Source organism: Amblyomma maculatum, chromosome 1 (assembly GCF_055883805.1).
Source record: "Amblyomma maculatum isolate TAMU_Amacu chromosome 1, ASM5588380v1, whole genome shotgun sequence".
Classification (NCBI taxonomy): Eukaryota; Metazoa; Arthropoda; class Arachnida; order Ixodida; family Ixodidae; genus Amblyomma; species Amblyomma maculatum.
In genome coordinates, this window is record NC_139344.1 from 352,155,697 (window position 1) to 352,181,534 (window position 25,838).

The window sequence follows — 25,838 nt, forward strand, 5'->3', positions numbered from 1 at the left end:
TTGACATGTCCTTTGTTGAACTTGTGTGTGTGTGTGTGTTTGTGGTTGGGAATTTATCAAGACTCCGTAACCTAATGCTCTTGTCTTCATGTATGCAGGGGTTACCACAAGAGGAGCGCTCCTCGGGACCAAATATAAAGTGAGTCTACTAGTGTGGCTTTGCGCTCCTTGTTTTGTTCCTTTGAGGGACCCCAGGCACAGGTGTTTATCTGCAGAAGTGCGTATTTGTGTTCACTGGTACCCCCTTAGGGGGGTTTAATCAAGCAGAAGACTGCTTATAGAGAAAAAAATGTTTTCAGTGCCAAATTGTATTGTTCGTATAATAGATTGATTAGTTCTCAAGATGCATTTAATGAACGCCCTGTAGTTATCAGGAACAGTGAAAAAAAGAAGCATACTGTAAAGGATCACGACTGGCTCATGGTTCAATTCTAGTAAGAATGTTGAAAATAGTTTTACAATTTTTTCACTATAAGTGATCTCAAAAGATATTAAAGCTCGAAATACAAATATAGTGCCTAATGTGCAAACAAGATCTAGCGCATTTAAAAAAACTTATGAGCCTTAATTAAACATTTGCTCCCAACATTGCATGTTCTGAGCATCCAGTTACATGCCAAAATAAGAGTTATGGTCCTATCTTTCATAGGTGCCAGGACATACTACAGTAAAACCTTGTTACAAGAGACACTCAAGGGACCCGAAAAAGCTGTCTTTTGTAACCAAACCAAAAATTCTTCCCAACTCTCATATGTGTGGCAGTTTAGATTTCCTTATCTATATTTTGTTCCATATTAGTGTTTTTTTGTTGCAATATGTCAGGAACAGAAGAGTGCCTCCTCTTGACTGGGAAGTAAAAATGTCCCCGTTGTTTCAGCCACTGTCATCACGTTCCTGTGCTACTGAAACAACGGGGTATTTTTACTTCCGAGTGGGACGAGGCACTCCTCGGTTCCTGACATATTGCAGCAAAAAGAACACTCATATGGAACAGAATTTAGATAGGGAAATCTAAGCTGCCGCACATACGAGTTGTTACGACTCAAGGTGGTACGAGTCAGCTGCATTGCGTGAGCACACCGGGGTTGTGTCTCTTCTAAATAGTGAAGAATTTATTTTAGGGACCTGCAAAAGTTGTCCTTAGTAACAGAGTGTCTCTTGTAACCATGTCTCTTGTAACGAGGTGTTACTGTAGTTGGATTTGCTGGAAGCCCAAAATTTGCATTTCCAGAAAAATAAAAAATGTGCAGTTTACTGAAGAAGACATGAAAATTATTAATGTAGGGGCATTAGAAAATCGCTTATAACCTCCTGGAAAATAGTTACTCTTACAGCTGTATTCACAAATGCACCTCGACTCTACGCTTCACCTTCACTCCGTGGAGTGGAAAAAACAGCCGCTCCTCCACTCCAGGGCCGATTCGTATTCATGAATGCTCCTCGGCGTTTCCTCCGACAAGGCCTCCTCGAGAATACCCCCTCCACTCGAAGCAGCGCATAAGGTGTATGGAGACAAGATTAAGGCTAAAATTTGGGCCAAAAACTGCGTGCTGCATTGTGTAACACGCTCATTTTTTTACGTTGAGTCTTCTACACAATCTTCGCAAGCAACCTCGGCGTAACTACATAAAGAGTGCTCATTTGCGTTTGGAACTTTCGTTACTAAGTCCCAAGGTCCTGCAGCCCCTCGTTGCTTTTCTGGTAGTGCACGTGTGGCGATGTCATTTCGTGGGAAGTCGTTGCCGCGGCCAGACACTTTAATATAACCAATTTTTTATTAAAGATATCTTTACTGTAAAGGGGGTAAAATGTATAATCACCTATGGACAATGAACTGGGACTTAAGTTTCACTTTACTGTACCCAAATTTTTACTATAGCGGGGTTGTACTCAAAAGTGGTATGACAGCTCCACCCAGTTTCGTGCCGGTCCTTTTTGTGTGTAGGAATGGTATCTGAAATCGTATATAAAATTAATACTAGATTTCCCACTAAATAGTATGCATACACTTTTGTGCAATTCTTGTTCAATTGTATTTGCAGACACCATGTGATGATGCCACTACACCAAAGAGTATACCAAGATATTTAGTGCATTAAATTGGTTTATTTTGCGATTATCATCACTGAAAAAAAAAAATGAAAATGGAAACAAGAACAAAAAACTACGCGTTTTGCACATGAGTGTCATGATGACAGTGCATTATGTGCATTCACAACAAAGAGGCCCTTAGCTGACAAAACTGCAGCATAACTGCATTTTCACTGTAATTAAGTTAACAAATTCACAAGAAGAAATATACAAAAAAAAAAAGAAGAAAAAAACCTCTCCTGACGAAAGCACAATAAAACATTCCTGAAAGTTCCATCTTAGTGGCTTCAAGTAGCAACTGTTACTGACCTTAGATAGATAGCCAACGGTTTCGTTATCGGTTGTAACGGTTTTACTAATCTCTGCCACCGGTGCGCTAGCATCGTTTCAACAGCGGTGGCTCCTATTAGCACGGACGTGCAGCTCGAAACGTGCCACCACCCTGCCATCAGCGTTGCCAACTTAGGTCAACACAGAATCCCTGGAATGACCACTGAAAAAAATATTTAGATCTTGAAAAAAGTCCACAGCTTTTAAATTTAAATTTTATTGACTATTAAGTCATTAAAATGTTCCCCATGGAATTAAACAACAAGTTGTGCCCTCCGGGACTGGCAAGAAGGCCAATTTGGGCCTGTTTGACTCCGGCTTTCCGCTTACTCAAGGCATGAACATATGGTTAGCCTGTGGGCGGATTAACGTACGCAAAGCTTTTCTTGCCATTAAGAGGGATCAGTGTCAAATTTTTCTAATAGCATGCGTCACAAGCTTTTCAGTAGAAAAAAGCAAAATATATAGCACACCAATATAGTAGGAGTCAGCTTTTGAAGTACACCACATGCTAGTATTCTTATTTGTTGGTAGCCGTTCTTTTACTTGAAATCAGCTTTCTAATGTACGAAACATTTTTCGTCGCAAACTACAGCGTTCTTCATACTTCATTCAACATTTACCAGCTGCTCATCCAAGGGTTGCCATTGCTAAAGCCGGCAGCACACATGGAGGAATAAAAGTATGCATTGAGCGCTAAACTAGACGTGCTGCAGAGGGCTCAATGTTTCATTGATATTTGCTTAACACTGCAGCAGCCATCATTGGCATGTATCAAAGCCGCACGAACTGTTAACTGCTTACATAGGTGTGGTAGTCGTCACCCATGTTTTATGTAAGACTGCAAAGGCCAGCAATCAACAGTATCTTAATTTTTGCTCATAGAGAGCATTCATTATACACTCTACACCTTTTATCGAGGTGCACAGAGCCAAATGACTGCAAAGCACAAAAAAATTTCTAAATCTAAAAAAAAAAAAAAAAAAATGACGCTAGATCTCTAAACGACAATGAAAAGCCCTAGATCTAGGGTTAAATCCTACTGTTGGCATCACTGCCTGGCAGTGGACACGCAGCAGATGACAGGAAGAGCGTCAGCGAACCGGTCGGCGCAGTTCAGTCGTGCGCCAACTAAAGAACAGCGGCACACATTGTGACATCTTTTCGGTGTGCTTTTCCTTCTCAGCCATTAAGTGCAAACATGCTGCAATGGCGTGAAATTTAAAAAGGAAAAGCTGGTCTTTCGAATGAGACCAAGATGGCAGCGATCGTCAAACCTCGATATAACGAATCCCGGGGGACCGCAAAAATAATTCGTTATTTTGAAATATCGTTGTAATGAAAAATCTGGGATTATAAGTCAGTTGTCAAACCTACGTATGCAAATGATCTTACCTTGGCAGTGGGCATGTGTGTAGACAAGCAAAACCTCGAATGAAAATGTTGCACTAACTCCAAAGCTGATTTATTAAAAGAAACCAATTATTTTCTTCTGCCACGTGCAGCAAGCACGACCGTGCACTACATTAAACCACTACAGCACATACACATTCTACTTTGCGGAACACCTCGTCGCATGCGTGATTGCACTGAGCAATGAAAGTACAGACTTTTTCCATATGCAAAAAATAAGCAATAAAAACATGAGTTCAATATGACCTCATCTTCAATGCTCCATGAAGTTTTAAAGTCTTGTCTCGGTCTTTCAAAATGATTGCGGCAGTCGATGGGGCAATGCTACGATGCTACCTGTCTGTAGAGGCCGAATCGCTTTTTCCCTGCATCGATTTCTTGCAGTGAAAGCGGCTGCATTCATATCTTCTTAACACTTTGCTGGCTAATATCATCGCTCTCGCACAAACTTTGCAATAAGTTAATATGCGGCATAAAAAAAAAAAAATCTTCCAGCACACTCGAACGCACAAACTACCGACCTGCGTATGACACACAAGAAAAAAACTCAGGCCGCTAGGCCTGCTGGCTACTGCGTAATAAACCAAAGCTTCGTGGTAGCGCTAGGAGCTGGTACTAGATGTGCTGATGATTATAGCTACAGCCCAAAAGGACCATACACACAGAAACGGCGGTTTCTTTTTCACGCAAGAGTTTCAAGCTGCGGTGCTGTTAATTTTAGATGAATTCGTAATACTGATGTTCCAAAATTATAGAAATAAAATGTTTGTTATTCTGAAATATACGCTATATTGAAATTCGTAATTCTGAAATATTTTTACATTAAGAACATAGCAAATCTGCTGGGGATTATTAAAAAAATTCGTTAATTTGAAAAATTCGTTAATGTGGTGTTCGTAGTAACGAGAGTTCACTGTATAGGATGATGACAGCTGTGTGTCACAAAAGTAGTGCAGTTTTTGCATGCATATATAGAAAAATAGTTCTTCTAGATTTTGTAAATCTTGTTTTTTTTTTTTTCACAGTTCTTTTCTCGTGGATCTGCTCTTCCATTAAATGTTCATATGGGAATGCAAAACGAGTACTAATGCTATGCAGCACTAGTCTGTCTCTCTTTCTCTTTTTTCTTTTTTTGTATGTGCGCATTGTTTTTTGCAGAATTGCAATGCAAGTAGTATGCGTCACTCTTACCATTGTTGCTGCTGCTTTTCTACTTTCTGCCAGTCTGCATTCCTTTCATGGAGTGTGCTGTGTTGTGCATAGCTCTTGACCGATGGGGGGCCCTTTGCAGGCTGCTAGTGTACCCTGCCCCGCCCAAGACGGGTGGCATCACCGTCCACAGTGCCGACCTCCGCTGCCTGCGGGAGGGCCAGTTCCTCAACGACGTCATTATAGACTTCTACCTCAAGTGAGTGGCGGCCTTGCTTTCCACCGGTGATGGCTTTAGTAAGGCATGGGGCCGACCTGCTGTGGCGAGCGACACTAACTGGTATTGCCCCCAACCCACCTTCTTCCGCCCTTCGGCAGATACCTTCTGCTAGAGCGGCTCAGCGAGGATGTGAGGCAACGGACGCACATCTTCAGCTCCTTCTTCTACCCACGCCTGACCCAGCGGCTTCAACCACGGGCGCCAGGACAGGCCGGCCTCTCGTGAGTGTTACCCTCTCTTTTTGCTGCTGACAGTCCCTTGCCTCAAACGCTCAGGAAGAAAAAGGAAGGATCACATTTACTCTCGACTTATGTGCTTTAGTGTTGCGAACATATGTACTATTGGCGTCAAATGAAGCGCGAACAGCGGAACGCGTGGCGATAGGCCCAACTGAGGCTGCTTGCCTGCCGTTATTAGAGAGAGGCGCGAATTTCTAGTTCGTGATAGTTTACTTCTATTATCTTTGGCAAATGCGCATTCTTAGACGCATACAACTAAATACACTGCTTACTCCTGCCCGATCTTTTCTGTACAGAATCATACATTCCCCTGCATGCCCAAATTGCCCAGAACACTATGCAAACTTGGAGCATTGCATCTTTTCATTACCTGTCGCCCTCACTTTCCACACCCTCCTCCCCCAACGTGGTGGGCTTGGTTAGCCTCTGACCAGCTGCAAGATCAGTTGGCCTTGGTGACCCTGGCCCAGGACATTTTTAACGCTTAATGCAATGCGTTAAATAAAGTTGTTTCCTCCGAGCGCCACCCACCCTAGCAGTCTGCAGTGCAAATAAATGAACGGTGGGAATGAGAAAGTCGCTCTCCAGCACCCACCTTCTGAAGAAAGACAAGACGGATAGGCCACTCAGCTGCGCAAATTCGCAAAAAAAAAAAAAAAAAAAAAAAAAAAAAAAAAAATCATAGAAGCGAACATGTGCTTGCAAGGTACTTCGTTTTTGAGGAAGTTTTAATACATAAAGTTCCGTGGGGGTTTCACGGGGAACGCAGAATATTTTGTTGTGGTGAAAATTTTGTTGAAGCGGCGTTCATTGTACCGGGATTCAACTGTAGTATCCTACTTTATGACATGATTTTGCGAGTACTGAAAAAGTATATTTAGCAATAAAGGGACAATTCTGAATTGAAGTGAAAATGTATAAAAGAATATATTGAGTGCCCTGAATGTAGGCGTTCAGCATCAAACTCATTATGTATCAATAAAAAAAATACATGCTTTCACATTGTAATCGTGAGTAGTAGTATGTGGAACGGCCTGCCCACTTTAGAAATTTCGCATGTGATCCCAAGGCTAACATTGTCACATTGTCTGAAAGTGGCCGGTCCATGCAGTGAACGACAGAGGAGTGGATGCCTTTAAACTGCGTTCCTGACAGGTGAAACACCATTCACAGATAATTTTCCCAAATATAAAAGTTCTGCCGTGGACAGATCTAAAAGTTTGCACACTAATCGACAGTTGTCAAATATTAAAAAAAAATTTCAAATGTCAGTTTTTGCAATTCAATATAAAGCAGACAGCATGTTTCATTTGTGTTCAGACTTTCGATTATTTTCACGTGTGTCTTTCTTATGTACCTAAAGCTGCAAACTTTGAGCAATAGCAGAAGGTGCATTGCCTCACATTTAACAACTACAGACTGCCGGCTCGGCGGCACCGTAACGTGCGGACGTGGACGCGGCACGTGGACATCTTTGCCAAGGACTTCATTGTGGTACCCATCAACCAGAATGCCCATTGGTTCCTAGCAGTTCTGTGCTTCCCGGGTCAGGTGGCCCGCGTCTGCCCTCCCAAAGAGGTGGCGCCACCTGCCGAGGACCACACGTTGCTGGCCGACAGCCAGAGTCCTGCAGCCAGCCCCAAGACCCCTGGTACGTGATTCCCTGTCAATTAATTGCAAGATTTGCACTCCTGCCTCCAAGAAATCATTTCCTGGACAGGATTTACTCTACTTCATCAATGTTTGAGAGCACAGCTCTCAATGTGTGTTTGTGTGTCGAGTGAGCCATGTCACCGTAGCAGGGGTTCGGCATTGCCACCAAGAGGGCAGTATCGTGCAAGTCCGAATTATTGGAGTCCGAAAAATCCGTCGGCTACTGTATTCCCGCTGCGTTGCAGTGAAGCGCGTCTTCTCCTCCGCAGGCGCGCATTTAGGCGGGCCACGCTATGGACCGATTTTGGTGCCTACAGTGCTCCGGCTCGGGCGCGTCGCCTATAAATTATTGCCATCGCTATGTGGCTTTGCCTCGCGGCTTCGTAGGACCGTCGTTTCGCAGGGTTTGCAGTGAAACGTGGATCGAGCGTTGCCGCATAGCATCCTCAAATTAACCGGGCTGGCGCAGGCGGCTGGTTCGAATTACCTGGTCAGATTTACATTGGAAAATGTGGTACTGCAAAAAACCCTTGAATTGTCTGGGATTCCGAATTAGCCGAGTTCGAATTATTGTGGTTTTTACTATATCTGCGTAGTGCTGTGAAATGTCTGCTCTTGCAAAAATTCATTGTAAACTGTTCTTTTCCCGCATAGTGAATCTGCCTCTTTCAGTGCACGTTAAAGAACCCCAGGTAGTCGAAATTTCCGGAGTCCTCCACTACGGCGTCTCTCATAGCCTTAGTTGCTTTGGGACGTTAAACCCCACAAACCAAACCAAACCATCTTTAATCAATATTAACTTTCCTGGGAAAAAAAGTATAGATTCATTACGCAAGGATAATACAGTAATCAAAACTTTGTATTGATTTCAGGAGAACTGCTTCGTGCAAGTTCCACCACCTCTCGAAATGGAAAAGAATTGAATCGTGGTAAAATTAGCATTCTTTTAATATGAAAAATCGCTCTTTATCTCAGAAGAAACTGTTTGCGATATGCATTAGCCCGCTTTTGTACCTATTCTTTGCGCTCAGTTTAACTCCTGTATAACCTCATAAAACTGCGATACCTCTTGTGAGCTTAGGACCTTTTAACCCCTTAACGATGCCCTTCCTCTTTGTGCTCTTACAGCATATTATGACACAGCATATCAGGGCATTATAGTTTGAGTGAGCTACACACTAGAAGAAAAAGTAATGGGAATGATTTTTCTGCTGCTCTCAACTGCTTCTTTGCCTTGAGCTCTTCTTTGTGGTGGGTATCTCGCTCAGAGGGTGCCCTCGATGATGGAGAAAGCGTGCTGGAGTCGGACCCGGACGACGGTACGGAGCTGGAGGAAACCGGCAGTCCACAACAGTCCAAGGGTTCAGGCGAGGTTCAGTCAGAGTAAGTTGCATTCAGAACCTGCCAACTGCGCTTGGCAGCAGCTCTGTCTTTTGCTTCTGGATGCAGAAGGGAAATGGCAAATTGAGCCTACCCTGCTGCTTGCACAACTGTACCTTTCTTTTATGTGTTGCTACAATGCGCACGTGCTTTGGACTTGAGCTCCTTTAAAAACACGGTGCGGTATTGCAACACGTGGTTGTGCATATCGTGTCAGTCGCATCATGCACCCATCATCACAACTCTTATTTCACGCATCGCACATCTGGCACATTGACGTCACTAACGTCTCATCAATCACGTTGCACACTGATGCCGCACATTAGTCAGGGGTGCTCCATTCTGCTCCATCCTGCTCCAAAACTCAATATTGCCCAAAAATTGCTCCGAACCGGCTGCCTCGATGCTTTGTCATCAAATTTTGCCTAATACATATAAAATTTCCATACACTAAAAAATTGTGGAGCACAATGAATGTTCACATGGAAATTTAAAATAAGCCACAAACGACCAGAGGAAATTAACTGAAAAAATGCTCTGTGTACTACGGGACATAGTGCTCTCTCCCAGCCTTTTGAATCATTTATTGGTGGTGAGGGAACATAGAGCAGCGAGAAAAGCAGACACCGCAAACTACCATGAGCCTTTGAAAGCTTGTCCAGCCACTAAGAACTGCAGGACTTGTTCTAATAGTTCTACTGTGAAACCAAGCATGTACACTTACGAGGCTGTCATGCCTATGCATGGCAAAAGCATACTTGAACTGTTATGAAGGTGATGCCACTTAGATGTCAATCGCTAAAAGTGTTCCTAAAAAAACCTGGAGCGTCATACAGGGCCTATCGCCAGTGTGCTGAAATTAAGGAAGCCCCCATCGTTGCTCAAGCGATAATGTGAGCAGCTGCTGGCAGAAGGCCGTGAAGTAAAAATTCTGAAGGAGGAAAAGTCTACCATTCAGTGCCGTCCATCCTCCCCGAAGACACTACTGACCATTGCCCAGAAATTTATCAGAACAGATATAGGATCGAGAGGATATGCATAAGATAGCAAAAATGTGCTGCTCATCGATGTTACCTCGAAACTAGTGGCTGTGCTGAAGCGCATCAATGTGGTAGACTCCACTTTTGAATTTATCAAATAAAAATAGTGAAAAGTTTTAAGTTAAAGTTGGGTGTTCAGTTATGAGGTGTAGTCTGTTCCAAATTGTTGCTCAGGTCAGTAGTGTTATTTTAAGGATGTGTACATGTTTTGGCTGTTAGTCATGTCTTGTCAGAGATGTGTATGTATTCAGCAAAGTGTTGAACATGGATTAGAAAGTACTCAAATTGGGTATGTTTGATGTTAGGAAGTGAAATTTTCCATTAATAAAAGTGTTTAAGCCTTAAAACATGCTCCAAAATATACTTCGAGTGCTCCAAAGTTCTGGTTTCATTGCTCCAAAGGTGCTCCAAAAGTGGGTTTATTACTGCTCCCTGAGCTGCTCCAAAATGCTCGAGCCTGCTTCCACGCCTGATTAGTCACCTGGAACATAGAAGCCATGCATGTTATCGGCGCATGACGATTGTACATATCGTACACCTCAACAATGTCAACATATTTGTGTCACACCTGTTAGCGTGTACGTCACATACCTTACATAGAATTCATGCACTTCACATCAATCTCATTGCGCACTTATTGTCGCTCGCACAGCACACTGTTGATGTTTTCAAGCAGTGGCAGAAAAAACAAAATTTTTTAAATTAAGCTTTTAATGCACAGCTATCAAACTTCTTTTATACAAGTAAAATGGATTGTGCTTTCATATGCAGCAAATTTTTGTTTAAATATAAACCATGGATGAAGGCAAAAAAAGGTGAAATGTTGAAGTTATTTGTCAATTTTTATGTTCTCAGATAAGTCAATTCAGCTATTTCTCTAAGTTTTTTTTTTTTTTGAAGGCGTAGAACTTTAAAACATAATTCAGAGATTTTGCAAACGACGTAAGGGTTATCTGAAAAAAAAAAAAAAAAAATCTAAATGCGTGAAAATTGGCTCCTTGAGGCATATTCTGCCATGCCCCGCAAGGTAACTTGAGATACGGGTAAATTGAGATGCAGCAAAGGAATTGACTGCTGTGAGAATATAAAATCAGACAAAATTTTCTAAATTTCAACTTTTTGTACCTTCCTATATAGTTTATGCTTAAACAAAAATATGACAGAGTTAGTTCAGTTTGCTGCATATGAAATTGTGATGCATTTTATTTGTTCTAAATAAATTTGACATTTATGCATTGAAATGTTGATTTTCTTTTTTTTTTTTTACAAATTGTTTTCTCTGAGTAGGTTTTGCTGTCACTTGTAAACTTGAAATGGCAGCCACGGGCCAAAAAAATGTTTTCCAACAAAACTAAGTTGTGATATGTTCCTCATAGTAACACAATAGGCCGTGATTTTTTTAAAAATTGAAGAGGGTCGAGCGCAGAGCCTGGATCAGTTGGCAGGGAATTACCCTGGTGCATTGTATTCCTTGGGCTATCTCTTTGGCTTCGTTTTTATAATTTTTCAGAATTTAGGAAAAGAGTTACAAAGAAGAAAAAAAAAACAAAATTAAAACCAAAATTGGTTTCAATCAAACATTTTTGTTACAGCACCAAATGACGATGCCTTGGATGGCCTTTAGGAAACACATAGCAAGTATTAGTAATGTGCACCTCGGGATATCACATGAAATGTTGCTTGCATGAATGGAAGTCCTGAAATGGGAAAATATAAAATTCGTTTTGGTTGATGCAAAAATGTTAGCCAGCAGCGAAATTGAATAAACACAAAAGATCGAAAAACTTTGGAGAATCTGCATTGAAAGTTTCAGTAACATACGTAGAGCTCGAAACCCTCCTGGGTTCCTGTTGGCGGCTGGTAATAGGCCGTTGCTACATTCGTGATGACCCTAAATTTCTTTGTTGTCCAGCTGCTATAGCTCTTCCCAGAAATTGAACTCTATTGACTGGTTCCTGTGTTCTCTTTCAGCATGGCCTACATTCTGATTTTGGACTCTCTCAGAGGGGGCCTCTGTGGCAAGGGCCGCATCATCACGACACTTCGAGAGTGAGTGTTCGTTCGGCATTTTCACTTTTTGTCTTACTGGCAGGGACTTCATACACAGTCAAACCCACTTATAACAATACAGTCGAATCTCGATATAACGAAGTCCTACATGCAGCTGAAAATTTAGTTAAATTGTGAATTTTGTTACTTCGAGGTTGATATGTTTGAGCTACCCAAATGAAGTAGCAGGTTCGTGGAACACTGCTGGGAACATGTAAATTACGAATTCAGGAAATAAGCAAGAAATTCTAGCAATGATGGCACTAACAAGGGCACCGAAAGTTATTTTGTATATCAGGAGCACATAATGAGCGATAACAAACGGACGTGAACGCATAATTTTTCTCCGCGTGCGCAAACAGCGAGCGCAGTGCCTAGTACTCAAAGCCGCCGCCAGATTCCATTGGTATCATCATCGTCATCATCCAACGTTTGCAAATGGAGACAAGATGTAATACGAGTCTCTAGATCAGCTGATCTTTTGACTTTAATGGGGACGCTGTCGGATTATAGTGAACTAGATTCAGTCATATGTCTGTATCGCCCACACCGGCTATCTTTATTCAGGCTTCACATATGCGTGCTATATTTACTTGCATAAGAATCCACCTCCTACTTTTGCTGCTGAGAGCAAAAAAAAAAAAAGAGGTTGTTAGTGCGTTTATTTGTGTCGCGCTGCTGTCCAGTGTGTCTCTTGGCATTAGCTTTAGTGTTTGGGGAAGGGGGGGGGGGGGGTGCAAACTTGGAAGAGTGCCAGCGGCCTTGAGAGGAGTGCCTGCGGGGATTCGGCTTTTTCCTGTTGCCCTAGCCTGGTTTTCAGTACATTTGCTTTTGCTTTATCTGCTTTATCACGCAGCCATGGAATGGGCGCCGTCTGCTACCACAAAATCACTGGAACGTGTGACAGCACCTTTTGAAGGGAATGATGCTATGCTATGCTAAGAGCCGGCGTCATTATTGCTGCTGACTGCATGCTTTCTTTGATGACTGATGGCTGGGATGGACGACTCGTAGAAAAGAAAAAAAATGTTTCAACTTTTCCCATGTATTGAACCCTACCATCTCCTCAAACTCACGTAGATCAGAAGAAAAAAAAAAAAAAAGTGGGTTCATTATGCGAGTAAATATGGTGTTTCCAGTTAATGCTTTTTCATTCTGACTGGCCAGTTACGTCATGGCATAATGCGTCCTAAAACTTCCGCACAGTGGGTTTTGTATGCACCCTACGGATTTTGTTTCTCTCGCAAATTCCAGACTGCTGGCAAAATTGGTGTGTAAAAGTGCACATGTAAAATGCGGTGTGTCAGGGCTGAAGCTTTAGTTCTCATCTGATTATTTAGGGGGCTGGAGCTGGTTACAAGGCCGGCCGGTGCCGACGCGAAACCCAGGAATGGGCGCCAAAGAGCTGCGCTCATTCAGCAAAGGATATGAGCTTGACAAAGATACCTGCACCAGTAATACGCACGTGCTTGCTAAGAATAACGTAAACCGGGGTTGAATGAGATGAAACTTGCCAAGTGTCGCTTGTGGGAAGGCAGGGTTTGGTGATGATGCCACCGCTACAGGTACCTGACCGAAGAATGGCGGGCTAAAAAGCGGACCGAGCTGACCTTCTGCGGTGGCAACATGCACGGTTACACGCCACGCACGCCTCAGCAGGGAAACTTCAGTGACTGTGGCGTTTACCTGCTGCAGTACGTCGAGAGCTTCCTCGAGGTGAGAGCTCCTGCTTGCATTCTTGGGAAGCACATTCACCTTTACTCCTTTTGGACAAACCATAGCAGTAGTACAACTGTAAGCATGTTTCAGCTTTGGAAAGAAAAGTTCAATAGCTAACCACGTACATCACTGTCAGGGTCACATACCCCCATCTGTTGAAAAGAAATCAAAGCTGCCAGAAGGCAGTACAGTTCCATGTCAGGTTGAATTGTTCGAATTTCCTTGCATAGCTGACACATACGTGGATTGGGCATTCACTGAAACTCTTCAGAGAGAAAAGAATCGCCTCTAACTTTGGCATCAGCGACAGGTGTGTCAGTGCCCAGAAGAACAAAGCTGTAAATGAGCTCTGCAAGAAGTGATATGAGTATTCAAAATGTAAGAGGAACTTGCAGGCATGCATTGTAACTTGGTGTCAAGTGCGCAAGGTCCCATGCTCTTGCACAACAAACAGCCATACCTGCAGGGTTGGCAGCAACTCCGGATTTGGCTTTGCAGTGTACGAAGATTTGGTGGCCAAGTGTTCCGTAAGGGGAGCACAAGCATGATCTCAACATTCGATGTTCTGAAAGCTGTTCCAGATATCTGTCTCTCTCGCTGCTGAATAGCCAATTGCCGGCAAGAGGACATAACTTTCTTCCATATGCTTCTTTCATTAGTCCGATGGTCAACCCCTTCTGCTTGTTATGGAATATTTCAAATGATCTCTGCTCTCATAACTGATGTGGGTGCTGAGCGCGTCCAATCAGCAAGTTTAATTGCTGTCTGAGCATATGTACTAGAATTTTCCTCTTTACTATAACCAATTCTTTACCAAATTTGTCTTAGCTTAAAAATAAGCACGATCACCTGCGAGCCCATACCTCAACTTTACTGCCGTATACAGTCTCCGACTGATTCTTCGGACCCTCAAAAGACTGAAAAAGCGTCCCAAAAAAAACAAGGCAGTCTGGAAAAATGAAATCACAATAAAAACATGTTTTTTCTCTCTCTGCCAAACCAGTTCGGGCAAATTTTTGCTGCTCCCACAGACTCTAGATGAGCAAAGTTTTTTTTATATATATATATATATTTATTTTATTTTATTTTTTCCCCCTTCGAAAACAAAAAGGGATAGCTGTGGCTTTGTCTGCAGGAGCAGCGGAAGTCATCTGCTGTACGCGTTGGTTTAAAAAAAAAAAAAAAAAGCAGCGGTATCTCGTGAGCTCCAGCAACCATCTGGAGTTGGAACGCATTTCGTCTCAGCTGCAATGACAGTACAAACACCTTGCAGAAAAAAACGCTATGATTATAACAATCCATTTGTCGAATCGTAGAGTAAATGCACAATTAATATTATTCTTAGCAGTCAGTGACGGCAAAAAATTGTGGGAACCTAATGAACGCTTATCAGTAAAGGAATAGTTCGCCACGAACAGCTGGGGACCATGGTGACCCATTTCGCTGGCTCACAATCTACGCACAAGACATGACGTATGGTGACACGATAGAAGCACGCTCGCGCTAACTGGCTCGTCCTCCATGGGGCAGAGCTCCGTTGCCGCCATTCGACTGAACTGGGGAGCACGGACGCACGGTAGAAACTGCCTGATTTAGGAAAGTAAAAGGTCCATCAACTCCTCGTAGCTAGCGGTGGCTGCTATCAAGAGTATAGTGAGTATGCGGGGTGGCAGAAAAACGAAATGCAGCGATGTTGCGGCAATTTTTCGTAGCTTTTGACCTGCGATCGAAAGGCAATGTCTGTAAAATCGGATGAGAAAAGTTTTGAACGTCTGAAATTTTGGGCGGCGTTATACATTGAATCTACACCATTCTTGACTGTGCCATGGCAAAGACCAAATAATCAGGCAGGTCCGGAAAATTGGGCGTTTGAAAAATCGGTCGGCGAATGTATACTCAAGAAGGTCGCCTCCATGTAAGAGCCGCACCCCCAAACTGGCAGCCTCTAAATCTAAGAGAAAAAAAAAAAAATGTGAACCGTAAAAAAGGACTTTTTCTTGCGCACATATTTTGTCCACATAACAATCATTACAACCATGAATGCACTATCTCGCACGCCATGCTTGGCCTGGAACCCCAGACACATGTTCAGTCAGTGACGCTAACTCGTCGCAGTCAGTATTTGCATCTGAAAAGACGAAACGTTATGGAATGCAAAAGGCAGAATGGAGTGTAGGCAAGGTGGGTGCACCCCACCGTGCAATGGAAACGCAAGCGGCACATTTTTTTGCGGCAACGCGCTGCTTGTCGGACTCTGGCGAGGTATACGCCTTACGAGCACACCTTTTACCTGGCAGCGCTAGGCCCAGCATGTGTCGTAACGTGCGTGCATTTGCCATCAAACAGTAACGCCCTATTAAAGTGAATTATAATTGATTTCCACACTACTCTTTGACAGTAATGCACATAGAAATGCAGCCCACGAGAAGGCCACCATGCATGACCGCAGCCGCGAGATTTGCACTTGGAGCGCCGCTCCAAACTGTCGGCCAAGCTGGTCATAGGCATTGGACCTTAGGAGGATCTTAACTCGGAATCACGTGATGTTTTCCAGTAAAGTAATATAGCGGTTAAGCAACTGCTGTCAACCCACTGTACTGCGGATAATAAGTGCGCAGGTTGTGCAGACACTCACTATGTCATCCATACTTGTAAGTTTATTATGGAGGATCCTACTGGGGTTGGTAACATTGACCAAACCATGCACTATGAGAATCACGGGCAATCTTCAGTTGTCTTGCACCAGTTTGCATGAATCCTAGAAAGGCGGTGTTATAGTTTAGTGCTAAACTTCTTCCTATGTCAAGCCCTTCTGTTTGTTTCTCATGTACGGTGTATTGAAGCAGTATCCTTGCCTGGTTTGACCTCTCTGTGCCTTTCTTTGTGGCTGCATATGGATGCGTACATGCTCAAATGCAGAACCCACCAAGCCCTGGGGAGCCAGTGAGGTTAGAGCTGGGCAACTGGTTCCCAGAGGGCCAGGTGGCACAGAAGCGGGCCGCCATCCGGGACCTCATCCTCGACCTACATATGCACCAAAATCCCGGAAGCGACTTCCCCCAACGCTGGCGTAAGGTTTGTGCCCTCCTTCACTCTTTGTCTGCACTTCTTCCATCCTCAAAGCTCAAACGCAGAGGACAGAAAATTGCACCTCGTTGTGCGGTGATAGTGGAGCGGCAAATCTGGGTGAGCGAAACGGATGGATAATTGCATTGGGGCCTCATTACTGGGGAGCAAAATTTTAATTCAAATGCATTGCATTTTATATATGTCTTAAAGTAGGTATGTGGATTCGTGCAAACAAATATGCAGGGTGCCCAAACACGGAGAACCGAAAAATTTGGAAAAGTTTTGCATAAAGTTTTCATATTCTAGAACCCTCTCTAATAGTTTCCCTCTTGAAAGTACAATTTCTGGAGAAGAGAAATTGATGAAGCTTAATAGGATGCACGTTGGGACATAGTTTGTGGAGTTCACCAAAGCTGACCAGGAAAAAAAGAAATAAGGGAGACAAAATAAAAACAACCGGTTCCAGATTAGCATTTGGCAATGTTCACTCAGAAGCAAGTCAGTGTGCACTAAGCGTCGTAGTCTCAAGCTCATGCCACACGATTCAAGTGCTACTGATCTAAATATAAAGCTACTGATAGATTATTTGAACGCTGAAAGATTCACGCATCCCAAAGTCAGTGTATAGCCATGGCTGGTATTCGGAGGTCTAAGCTGTTGGCGGTAGTTTTTGTTGCCGCCGCTAAAATACGCGGCACAAGAACGTGTGGCCGATTTAAACCCACTTCAGTGGCAGGCGATTTGATTGATTGAAAAATTGCGTTTCTTGTTTTTTCTGGCTCTTTTACGCATTGTTTGCTGTTTTAAATGCAAAAGAACTGCTTCATTATAACCGATCTGGCTTCAAATTTTGAAATTTTTGTTTCGTTGTACAGAAGGAACTCCCAAAGAAATAAACCATAGACCTACCAAACTTTGATTTTCCTTCGTTTTATCCGATAATTCACTATATCAGTGTTCATTATAGCGAGGTTCGACTGTACTCCCATGATTGGGGCACAAGAACATGGCGATGCTCTCTGAAGTGAAAACTATGCAACTGTTACAAACTGTGAGCACCATGACATGTGCAGTTAAAGCTTTCTCATTGCATTATCTCTAATGACTGGAATTTCACCTTTTCTCTGATTTTAGCTTTTGAAAAGCGAAAACAGTCAGTATTGCTGGCTTTATACAGTTGCCGACCATTTTTTCGGACTCAGAAATCGGACCCGCAAATTAGTCTGAATAATTGAATAGTCCGAGAAATCCGTAAACTTGGAAAAGAAAAAAAACACTTTTCTGTAAAAAATTAGCTTTACAAATCATGAACTTCGCCGCTCACCATGTTTCGTTTATATGTTGATAATAGGGAGTTATATAGAATAGCATGATCCGCTACTGTGATCGGCTTCCCTGCTGTCAACGCGGTAGGCGTGCGTGCCGCTGACAAGCATGCAACTCGCTCAAGGCGGTCACCGCATGACCGCATGCATAGTGGTGCCCCGCAGAAGTGGATCGTGCCAAGCTGTAACCACTATAGCCCTTCAGTTAGAATATTTCGGCCAGTCATGCTTTCGTCATGTCCATGCCACTTCACAGCGTACTGTGACGCCTGAACAAATGTAAGTGCTGCGTGAAGCGCTAACCTTTAGCTTCTGTTTGCATGGTTAACGACAACAGCAAAGACTGCAAGATGGTACTCACGGGAAAACAACAAACGATATGAAAGCCCACGTGAATGCACTGTTCCCCCCCCCCCCCCCCCCTTGTTTTTCCCGTGGGTGACAGTGTCGGACGTCTATTTTTTCGTCCAATTGCATGCTCTAAGCTGCCGCAATGACAAAGCCGAACAGATAGCCAAGCTAGCCCCTCCAAACGACTGGCTTCGCCTAAGCTTTCACGGTCGCGCAAAACTGGGTTATTTGCAACAACAATGTCCGCTCGCGTCTTATCTCATGCTGAAAAAAAAAAAAGAAGCCTTCGGCCAAAAAATTGCTCTCCACAGTATTGCTGGCGCCAAATTGTGAAAATGTACGTATACATTGTGTGATCACGCTGAAGTTCCAAAGCAGGCATAAAAGCTTCGTTTGCTTCTTTCAGCGGTTTATTTTCCTTAACTTCAAAATACTTCAAAAGCAGTCTTGCAGATATTGATACAGTCGATGACCAATTTTTCGGACTCTCAACGAACCGCAAAAATGTCAGAAAAAACAAATGTGCACCAAAAAAGCTCAATTTATTGCCTATTATAGTAGAACCCCGCTATAGTAAACTCGGATATAGTAAAAACTGATATACCGTATACACGCGTGTAATGGCCGCATTTTTTTTTTCCGAGATTGGGGCGAAAATCAGGGGGTGCGGCGATTACATGAGAAAAAAGACAGCAAAAAAAATTTTTTGCAGTGGTACCTGCCTTTATTATTGTCAGAAAACTCCTCGTCCTCCTCCGCTAAACTCGTCGGGATTTCAGGCTCGTCCCGAGTCCAAAACATCACTCCTCGTCGTCGTCCTCCTCCTCATCTGAACTCATCGGGACTTCAGGCTCGTCCTTGTCCCAGATGAGGTCATCCTCCGTACCGTCCAGCCTGTTTGATATCCCGGTCACCTTGAAACTTTTTTCCACAGTCTCGAACGAAACCGTGGCCCACGCTTCGAGTATCCAGTGGCAAACGCCCACAGGCGATGCCCGTTTCAGTCGGCCGGTTGGAGCCTTTTGGTGGAGGGCCGTTGCCATCCACTCACTGTACGCACGGCGAAATCCACACTTAAAGGGCGGTTTATGGAGACGTCCAGCGGCTGAAGCATGCTGGTCATGCCTCCAGGTATGACGGCCAAGTCCATGTTAGATGCGCGGAGCTGTTGCCGCACGCTCTCTGTCAGGTGCCCCCTGAAGCTGTCTAGGACGAGTAGAGAATGCGTCGCAAGATTCGCCCCTGGTCGCTTCCCCCAACCCACTTTAAGGCGGGACGCGACCTTTGAAAACCGAAAAATCGCGAAACAGTCGATTTTTGGAAGATTATATATTCCTGTAGTATGTCTTACAAACTACCATTTCTGTAATTATCAATGCCCAACTCGCCGTAGAAATACTTGAAATTAATTATTTAATAAGCGGCGGCAGCCGCGGAGCAGTGAGCAAGCACCGAAAATTCCCAAACTTCGCGCGCTCGCCATTCCTCTCCTGCCGAACTGAGCGCCACCATCTTGGTGTTGTTTTGTTTGTGAATTCTTGCACTTTCTTCTGCCACCCTCGGCGGCGGCGGCGACGGCTGCGCGGTAGAGGTGTGGCTTGCTTCCGATTGGGAGCCTCTTGGCGGCTTTCAAGTTTCCCGCGCTCGAATTCAAGGCTGCGATTAGGCAAAGCGCGCACTCCGCGAGAACGCGGGGGATCGGGCGACAACTATTGGCTGCTGCGGCCGCTGACGCGTCGGTCTCCGCCGGCTACCTCCCCGCGTCGTCTGCTTCGGCTCTTAGCTTGCTGTCGTTGTTGGCTGTTTGTACTCTGTGCGTTCTGTTCGCCTTTCGCGATTTTTGCGATTGCCGGATTTACGCTCTCTCGTTGTGCCCTCTGAACGGTTTCGTGCAACGTGTTAAGCATTGCGTGATCGCTCACGATGCCTCGAGATGCGACACGCGTTCAGTGCAGACTTGGCTAGCTTTTTTTTTTTTTTTTTTCTTGTTTCGGCGCTTATGCCGCGGAAGATAACCCGGGAAGTCGCTTGCCGCGTTTGGGCCGCTCCTCGTTCCTCCGGCGAGATGCCGGGAGAGATAAACCGGGAAGCCGCTTGCTGCGTCTGCGCCGCCCATCATGCCTTGGGTGAAATGCCGCGGGGGAATCGGAATGCCGATTGTCGCGGCTTGCAGAGCACAGGATCGACGGATCTCGGCATGTGGATAGTGGTCCGCGGCACCAAGGCGTTCGCTGTAGCCGATCGGCTAGCCGCACAGATGTTCGTTGTAGCCGAGACAAGCGCCATAGCCCTAATGTATACTTTGATGGCCGCACCGAACTTGTTCGTGATAAGCGAGTGTTTGTCTTAAGTGGGGCCGTTATAAGTGGGCTCGACCTGAATAAATTTTTGAGGGCAAGGGAAGCCCATGTATTCAAAATATTATGTCTGGAATTTGTCATAGTTAATTTGATTAATCAACATAGGCCTAATTGATTACAAAAAATCCAGTGCTATGCTATTTATCAGTAAGAAAATTTAGAAAAAGGGCTTTGTCTTGCCCTGAGGAACCTATCTAGGAATGAGCATGACAAATTGCACAATGCCAGTGCCTTTCGCAATTTCTCCAGGCCTGATATAAAGGACCTATTCAAACCAATTTGATATGCTTCTGTAACTTGAGAACCAGCATGCACAATTCTATGAAACTTGGTGGTTTTTCATTTGTTAATGTCATGAGCCTGTCCTAAAAATTTCATCATAACTTGAGAAACAAAAAAGTTATTGTTCTCTCAACCTTTGAGAGCCGTTTTCTCAGAATCAATTTTTTGCACAGTGTGGCTGCTAGAGAAAGTCATAGCTCAGGAACCGCTTATTGGATTTTCATGAGGTTTTTTTTTGTTATATACCTAAGTAAATTTCTGAGGGCAAGACAATTCGTTTTTTTTTTTTTTTTTTTAATATTTCATGTGTAATTAGGGGCAGTCAATTAAAATATCTTTAAATAAGGTGTAAATTTTAACACTAAATTTGGGGCTGTACTAAAATTTTTCAGGGAGGAAATTTGGAAAAAGGTAATTGTCTTGCCCTGGGGAAACTATCAAGGAATGACCATAACAAATTTCACACTTCTAGCACATTTTGCAAATTCTCCAGGCGTGCCCCTAGAGACCTATGTAAACTATCTTGATATACTCCTCTAACTTGAGAACCGATAAGCCCGGCTCCATGAAACTTGGTAGTTCTTCAAATGTGTGTACTATGAGCATACCCTGAAAATTTCATTCAAATATCTCAAGAAATAAAGTTGGTGTTCAAGGGTAGCCTCCCCCCTTAACCAGTCTGTCACCAGCTCACCGTCATCCATCCTTTGTCCTGCGCACGAACAAAGATGCCATCAGGGAATTTCTCCGCAGGTAGACGTTTCCGCTTAAAAACTACGTAAGGCGGTAGTTTCCGTCCATCAGCTGTGATGCAAAGCATGACCGTGTATCGCTGCCTTTCGCTCCCCGATGTAAGCACATGCACGCTCTTCTTCCCCTTCGCCTCGACTGTCGCATTCTGGGGTGCGTCAAACCAAACCGGGGTTTGATCGGCGTTACCAATCTGAGAGAGAAGGTGCTCATGTTCTCTGCGCTTGTTGATAACAAACTTGTGGAACTGCAGAAGCTTTTCACCATACTCCTCAGGTAGACGTTGACACATCGTCGTGCGACGGCGAATGGACAGGTTTTTTCGCTTCATGAAGCGCGAAATCCACTCATTGCTGGCTTTAAACATGGTAGCCGCAATCCCCTTGCTGCATGCAATGTCTAACGCTTTCATGCGCAACATCTCTGTGGAAACAGCAAAGCCATTGCGCCGCGTCTCCGTCATGTACTTGAGAAGTGAGTCTTCAACTTCCGGAAACATGCTCTGCTTCCCTCGGAAAGCGCGCCTCTGAACATTTGTTTTCCTTAGGGCATCTTCTTGGGAGCACCATCGCCGTACACATTTTTCGTCAACGCCGAAGTTTCGTCCAGCCGCTTTTTTTCCTTCTTCTTTCGCGTAGTGAATCACTTTCAGCTTAAAGTGAGCGGTATAACTAACGTATTTTCCCATCAAGGAAAAAGAAAATCTTCAGCTCACGAGCGCAGAACAAATCGGGGCAACGATGCATTCCGATTGCGAGATCGCACGTGATATGCTTCGGGCGATCGAGGAAATGGCTGTAAAACGGAGGAGTGAACAGACTTGGATTGGATTTCCGTATTTCTTGCACTGCACAGTAGACAGCATTGCCCAACTTACTGAAACTCATGGTGCGGCTTTTACTCGGGAAATTTTTTTTCTAAAGTTCGGGGTGCGGCCATTACATGCGTGCGGCCATTACACGCGTGTATACGGTAGTAGAGTGAAACTGGTCTCAGTTCATCTTCCATAGACAACTGTACATTTCCCCCCCTTTATAGTAAAGACATTTGCAGTAAAAATCGGTTATAGTAAAGTGCACCTGGCCATGGTGATGACTCCCGCGATATGACATCGCCGCCCACGCACTACCTAGAATCGCGTGAAAAATATTTTTTGTATTTGAAAACAAAAATATAACGTTGAGTGTCCTTTTGAGTGGCTTTACCACCAGGCTTAGCAGCATTCAAAAGAAGCCTACTTTACGGAGGCCTTGGAGCTGTGAGGGAAAGCACGCAGTGCGTAGGAAAAAAAAGTAAAGTTGTCTACAAACATGGAAAGGAGGTGACGCAGTCCGTTCAGAAAGTAAGGGAGAGTAAAAGTGCGGCAAGAAATAGGGAAGGGGAAAAAACAGGCGAACATTCACATCACTGTGCAGCACGAAGCATGAGGCAGCGGAGGCAAGAAGTGGAGGCGCAGCGTGTGTGATCTTGCAGCACTTGACTGCCATGTGCATTTATCATTTATTGCCTTTTAAAAGGCAGAAACGGCAAAAAGTAACACCGTGTTTATGCAAGGCTTTGGTCTTCACATGAAATCAAGCTTGGCTGTATTCGTAGCCAAAGTGTCCTCATGCTTAAGAGGTACTTCCACAAGATGTAAGAAATTTTTATAACTGAAAAAAATTGCACTAAGAGACGATAAGAGAGAGATTTTTTTCATTAAGCAATAAAACGTGCTCGGTAAGTGCCTATTTAACTGCTCCCAATGACTTTACTATGAAGGGGTTCTACTGTATTGACTTTGAGGCCAGAAAAAGTCATGTTTTTCTACACCACGCTGCACTTCCGTGCTAACAGGTCCGCCTGAATTTCGGTGAGAGTCTAGTGCCGTCGTAAGCCGACAAAAGGGTTGCGACCGCTTGCATCAACTCAGCTTGTGTCGGCTGCGCTGCTGCAGGTGAGTCGTCATCGTCGCTCTCAGACTCCGCGAGCACTTGGCGAATAATTTCTGCATGTGTGAGCCCAGCCCACAGTTCCAACTCGTGGTCCACATCTGTGAGCTCTGAAAACGAGACGCTCGATGGAATTTCGACACCTGCAGTTTGAAGATCGTCAATGAGCTGCCCACTGCCTGACAGCTGCTCGTCTAAGGCAGCCGACTCGTCATCCAGCACAAATCCCGCATGGCGGAAGCAATTGCACAGCGTTGTGGGTGCCACCGACTTCCACGCATTGGCGAGCATACTAAGTGCTCCAAGCAAATCGACAGAGTAGGTTGTCCCACTGTCGAGGCACACCACCACCGCCAAGCACTGGATCACAACACCAAGCCTTCTCGATTTGGCTGCACTTTTGGCACGTAGTTCACAAAAGTGTCGTGGCAGGTGCCAGTAGTGTGAGTGCAGCTCAACACAAGTGTCCTCTGTGACGCGACCAAATCGAATGCAGAAGTGCCAAAAGTGCAAGCCTTGTCTGCTACGGGTGCGCCAGACTGTCTGTCTTAGCTGTCTGCTCCACGATCAGCGTTTTTGACATTGTTTGCGACCCTTCTACTGTTCGAAGCGGGACTGCGATTACTGTGCTTTGTGTACTGTGAATCAGACAAACATGGCTGACATTCTGCAGACAACTCCAAAGTGAACGTTGATCAATTCAGTCAGCCTGAGCCACATTTTCTTCGTTCTGTATGGGTTAAAGCAACATATTGTTTATTTTTTTGTGGGCCCACAAAGAAACTGCACACTCGGAGATCGTCGAGAACAGAATTAATCCTCGCTGCTTTTGGCCGGGCTCAATTTTAAGTTGACATGGAAATTTCAAGCAAGGGCTAAAAACAGCTACAACTAGAACAACGTCGAAGCAGTTGCTAGCGGCATCGAAGATTTGAGATAAATCTGGGTGCGTCTCGCGTCGCAAAAACAGTGATAACACCGCATGCCGCTGGCTGTGAGCATGAAGAAACAAGCAAAAGAAAGTTTAGCAAAACACTAATCAGAGAAATATCTCTGGGGAAGGCTACTTGATTCGCAGGCAAAAAGCCCTGTCCATAATTTAGCTCTTGTGCTTCGCCTAGTCGCTGCGCACGACTCACCTGAAGCCGCTTCTTGAGTGCGCCAGTTCATTATAGTTTTCAATTAAAAACAGTGGTTTGTGTCTAGGCCACGTCTCCCTCTCATTTTCATGCAGCAGCTGCGCTTCAGCGCTTGTGCCCGTGTCATCGGCTACCACACAGGCTCCCAGAGGTGCCGGTGGACGGGGTGCTGCATGAGCAGCCGCAGCTGCCGCATCTCGGCCCTTCGCGGCTGCCCGCGCTGTCGCCCTCGAAAACAATGCTTACGCGGAAGCCATCTGTAGTTTCAAAAACGAATTCTTAGCTGGCCAACAAAGAATGCATTGCTTTCAAAACTCAGCGTCGGTATCGTACAGTAGCCCTCCTCCGTCTCCCAGTGCGTGGAAGCCGCTGCCATCCAACACGGGAAATATTTCCCGCTCCACGCTGTTCAAATAAATGTGCATGTTGTCTGCTGCTGTCACACGTGCATCACTTGCACTTGCTTCGATGAGAGGGCCAACGTGCAGTGAACTTTTGCCCTTTCAGGCCTGCATGTTGCCAAATCGAGGACGCGAGTGCAGGTGGCGCTCACTGCACTTCTCAAATCGAGTGCCAGAGTGTAGCACTTTTGAACTGGTGCACAAAAGTGCCGCCAAATCGAGGAGACCTACTGACTACGTTGAGTGCCTTCTCGCTGCCGCGCTGCTAGCAAAAAAAGCTCCTTATAAAATATAAAGTCCAGAAACAGCTTCTTGAAGAACTGAAGACGATTCAATTGAATGCGAGCCACAGTAGCGACAGAACGTAGTTCTCGCATGAGCATGGCTAGGCGTACTCTCTATGCTCGGGAAGGCACGTGAAACGCACGACAAACACCGATCAAGCTAAAAAAAAAAAAAAAAGCACTCCGGCAGCAAGCAGCGACGTTGTTCCGGAAGCAGAAGCTGCTAGGCAAATAATATAGCCGCAATTCAGCGTCAGTTTAGCTGTGGAGTGGCACTCAAGGCCGGCATCACTTTCGAGACTATTGAAGGAAAAAGTTAACAAACAAGATGGCGGCGACACCGCTCAAAATGTGTGGCAGTTGGCCTGGCTGACGCTTGGAATGTCCGAAAAATCTAATAGCCCTCCTAAGAGTGTCCGAAATTTTGGTACATTGACTTTATAGGTATGTCCTGGGGCTGGGAAAATGTCAGAATAATCAAGCATGTCCGAAAAATCAGTCGTCGACTGTATTTGCTTCGAAGCCTTTCATTATTTGCTTTGATATTTAAAATGTTTGCATACTTGCACAACCCTGATGTCATGGTATGCCTCGTGACGATAT

General features: G+C 44.5%; 1 protein-coding gene across 5 annotated transcripts in view; it reads left to right on the plus strand.

Annotated features, from left to right (window-relative positions):
• The window catches only part of LOC146207776 (uncharacterized), a 74,237-nt gene that overhangs the window by 44,607 nt on the left and 3,792 nt on the right, over positions 1-25,838 (plus strand). For 4 of the 5 annotated variants that reach the window (XM_084590350.1, XM_084590359.1, XM_084590366.1 and 1 more), the window contains 8 exons: positions 99-139; positions 5,126-5,242; positions 5,362-5,484; positions 6,921-7,153; positions 8,424-8,538; positions 11,547-11,624; positions 13,190-13,340; positions 16,263-16,418. In XM_084590350.1, the coding sequence (XP_084446476.1) occupies positions 99-139; positions 5,126-5,242; positions 5,362-5,484; positions 6,921-7,153; positions 8,424-8,538; positions 11,547-11,624; positions 13,190-13,340; positions 16,263-16,418 (1,014 nt within the window). Of the gene's footprint in view, positions 1-98; positions 140-5,125; positions 5,243-5,361; positions 5,485-6,920; positions 7,154-8,423; positions 8,539-11,546; positions 11,625-13,189; positions 13,341-16,262; positions 16,419-23,316; positions 23,393-25,838 lie in introns of those variants that run through there. The other variant, XM_084590384.1, reaches the window with a different exon arrangement.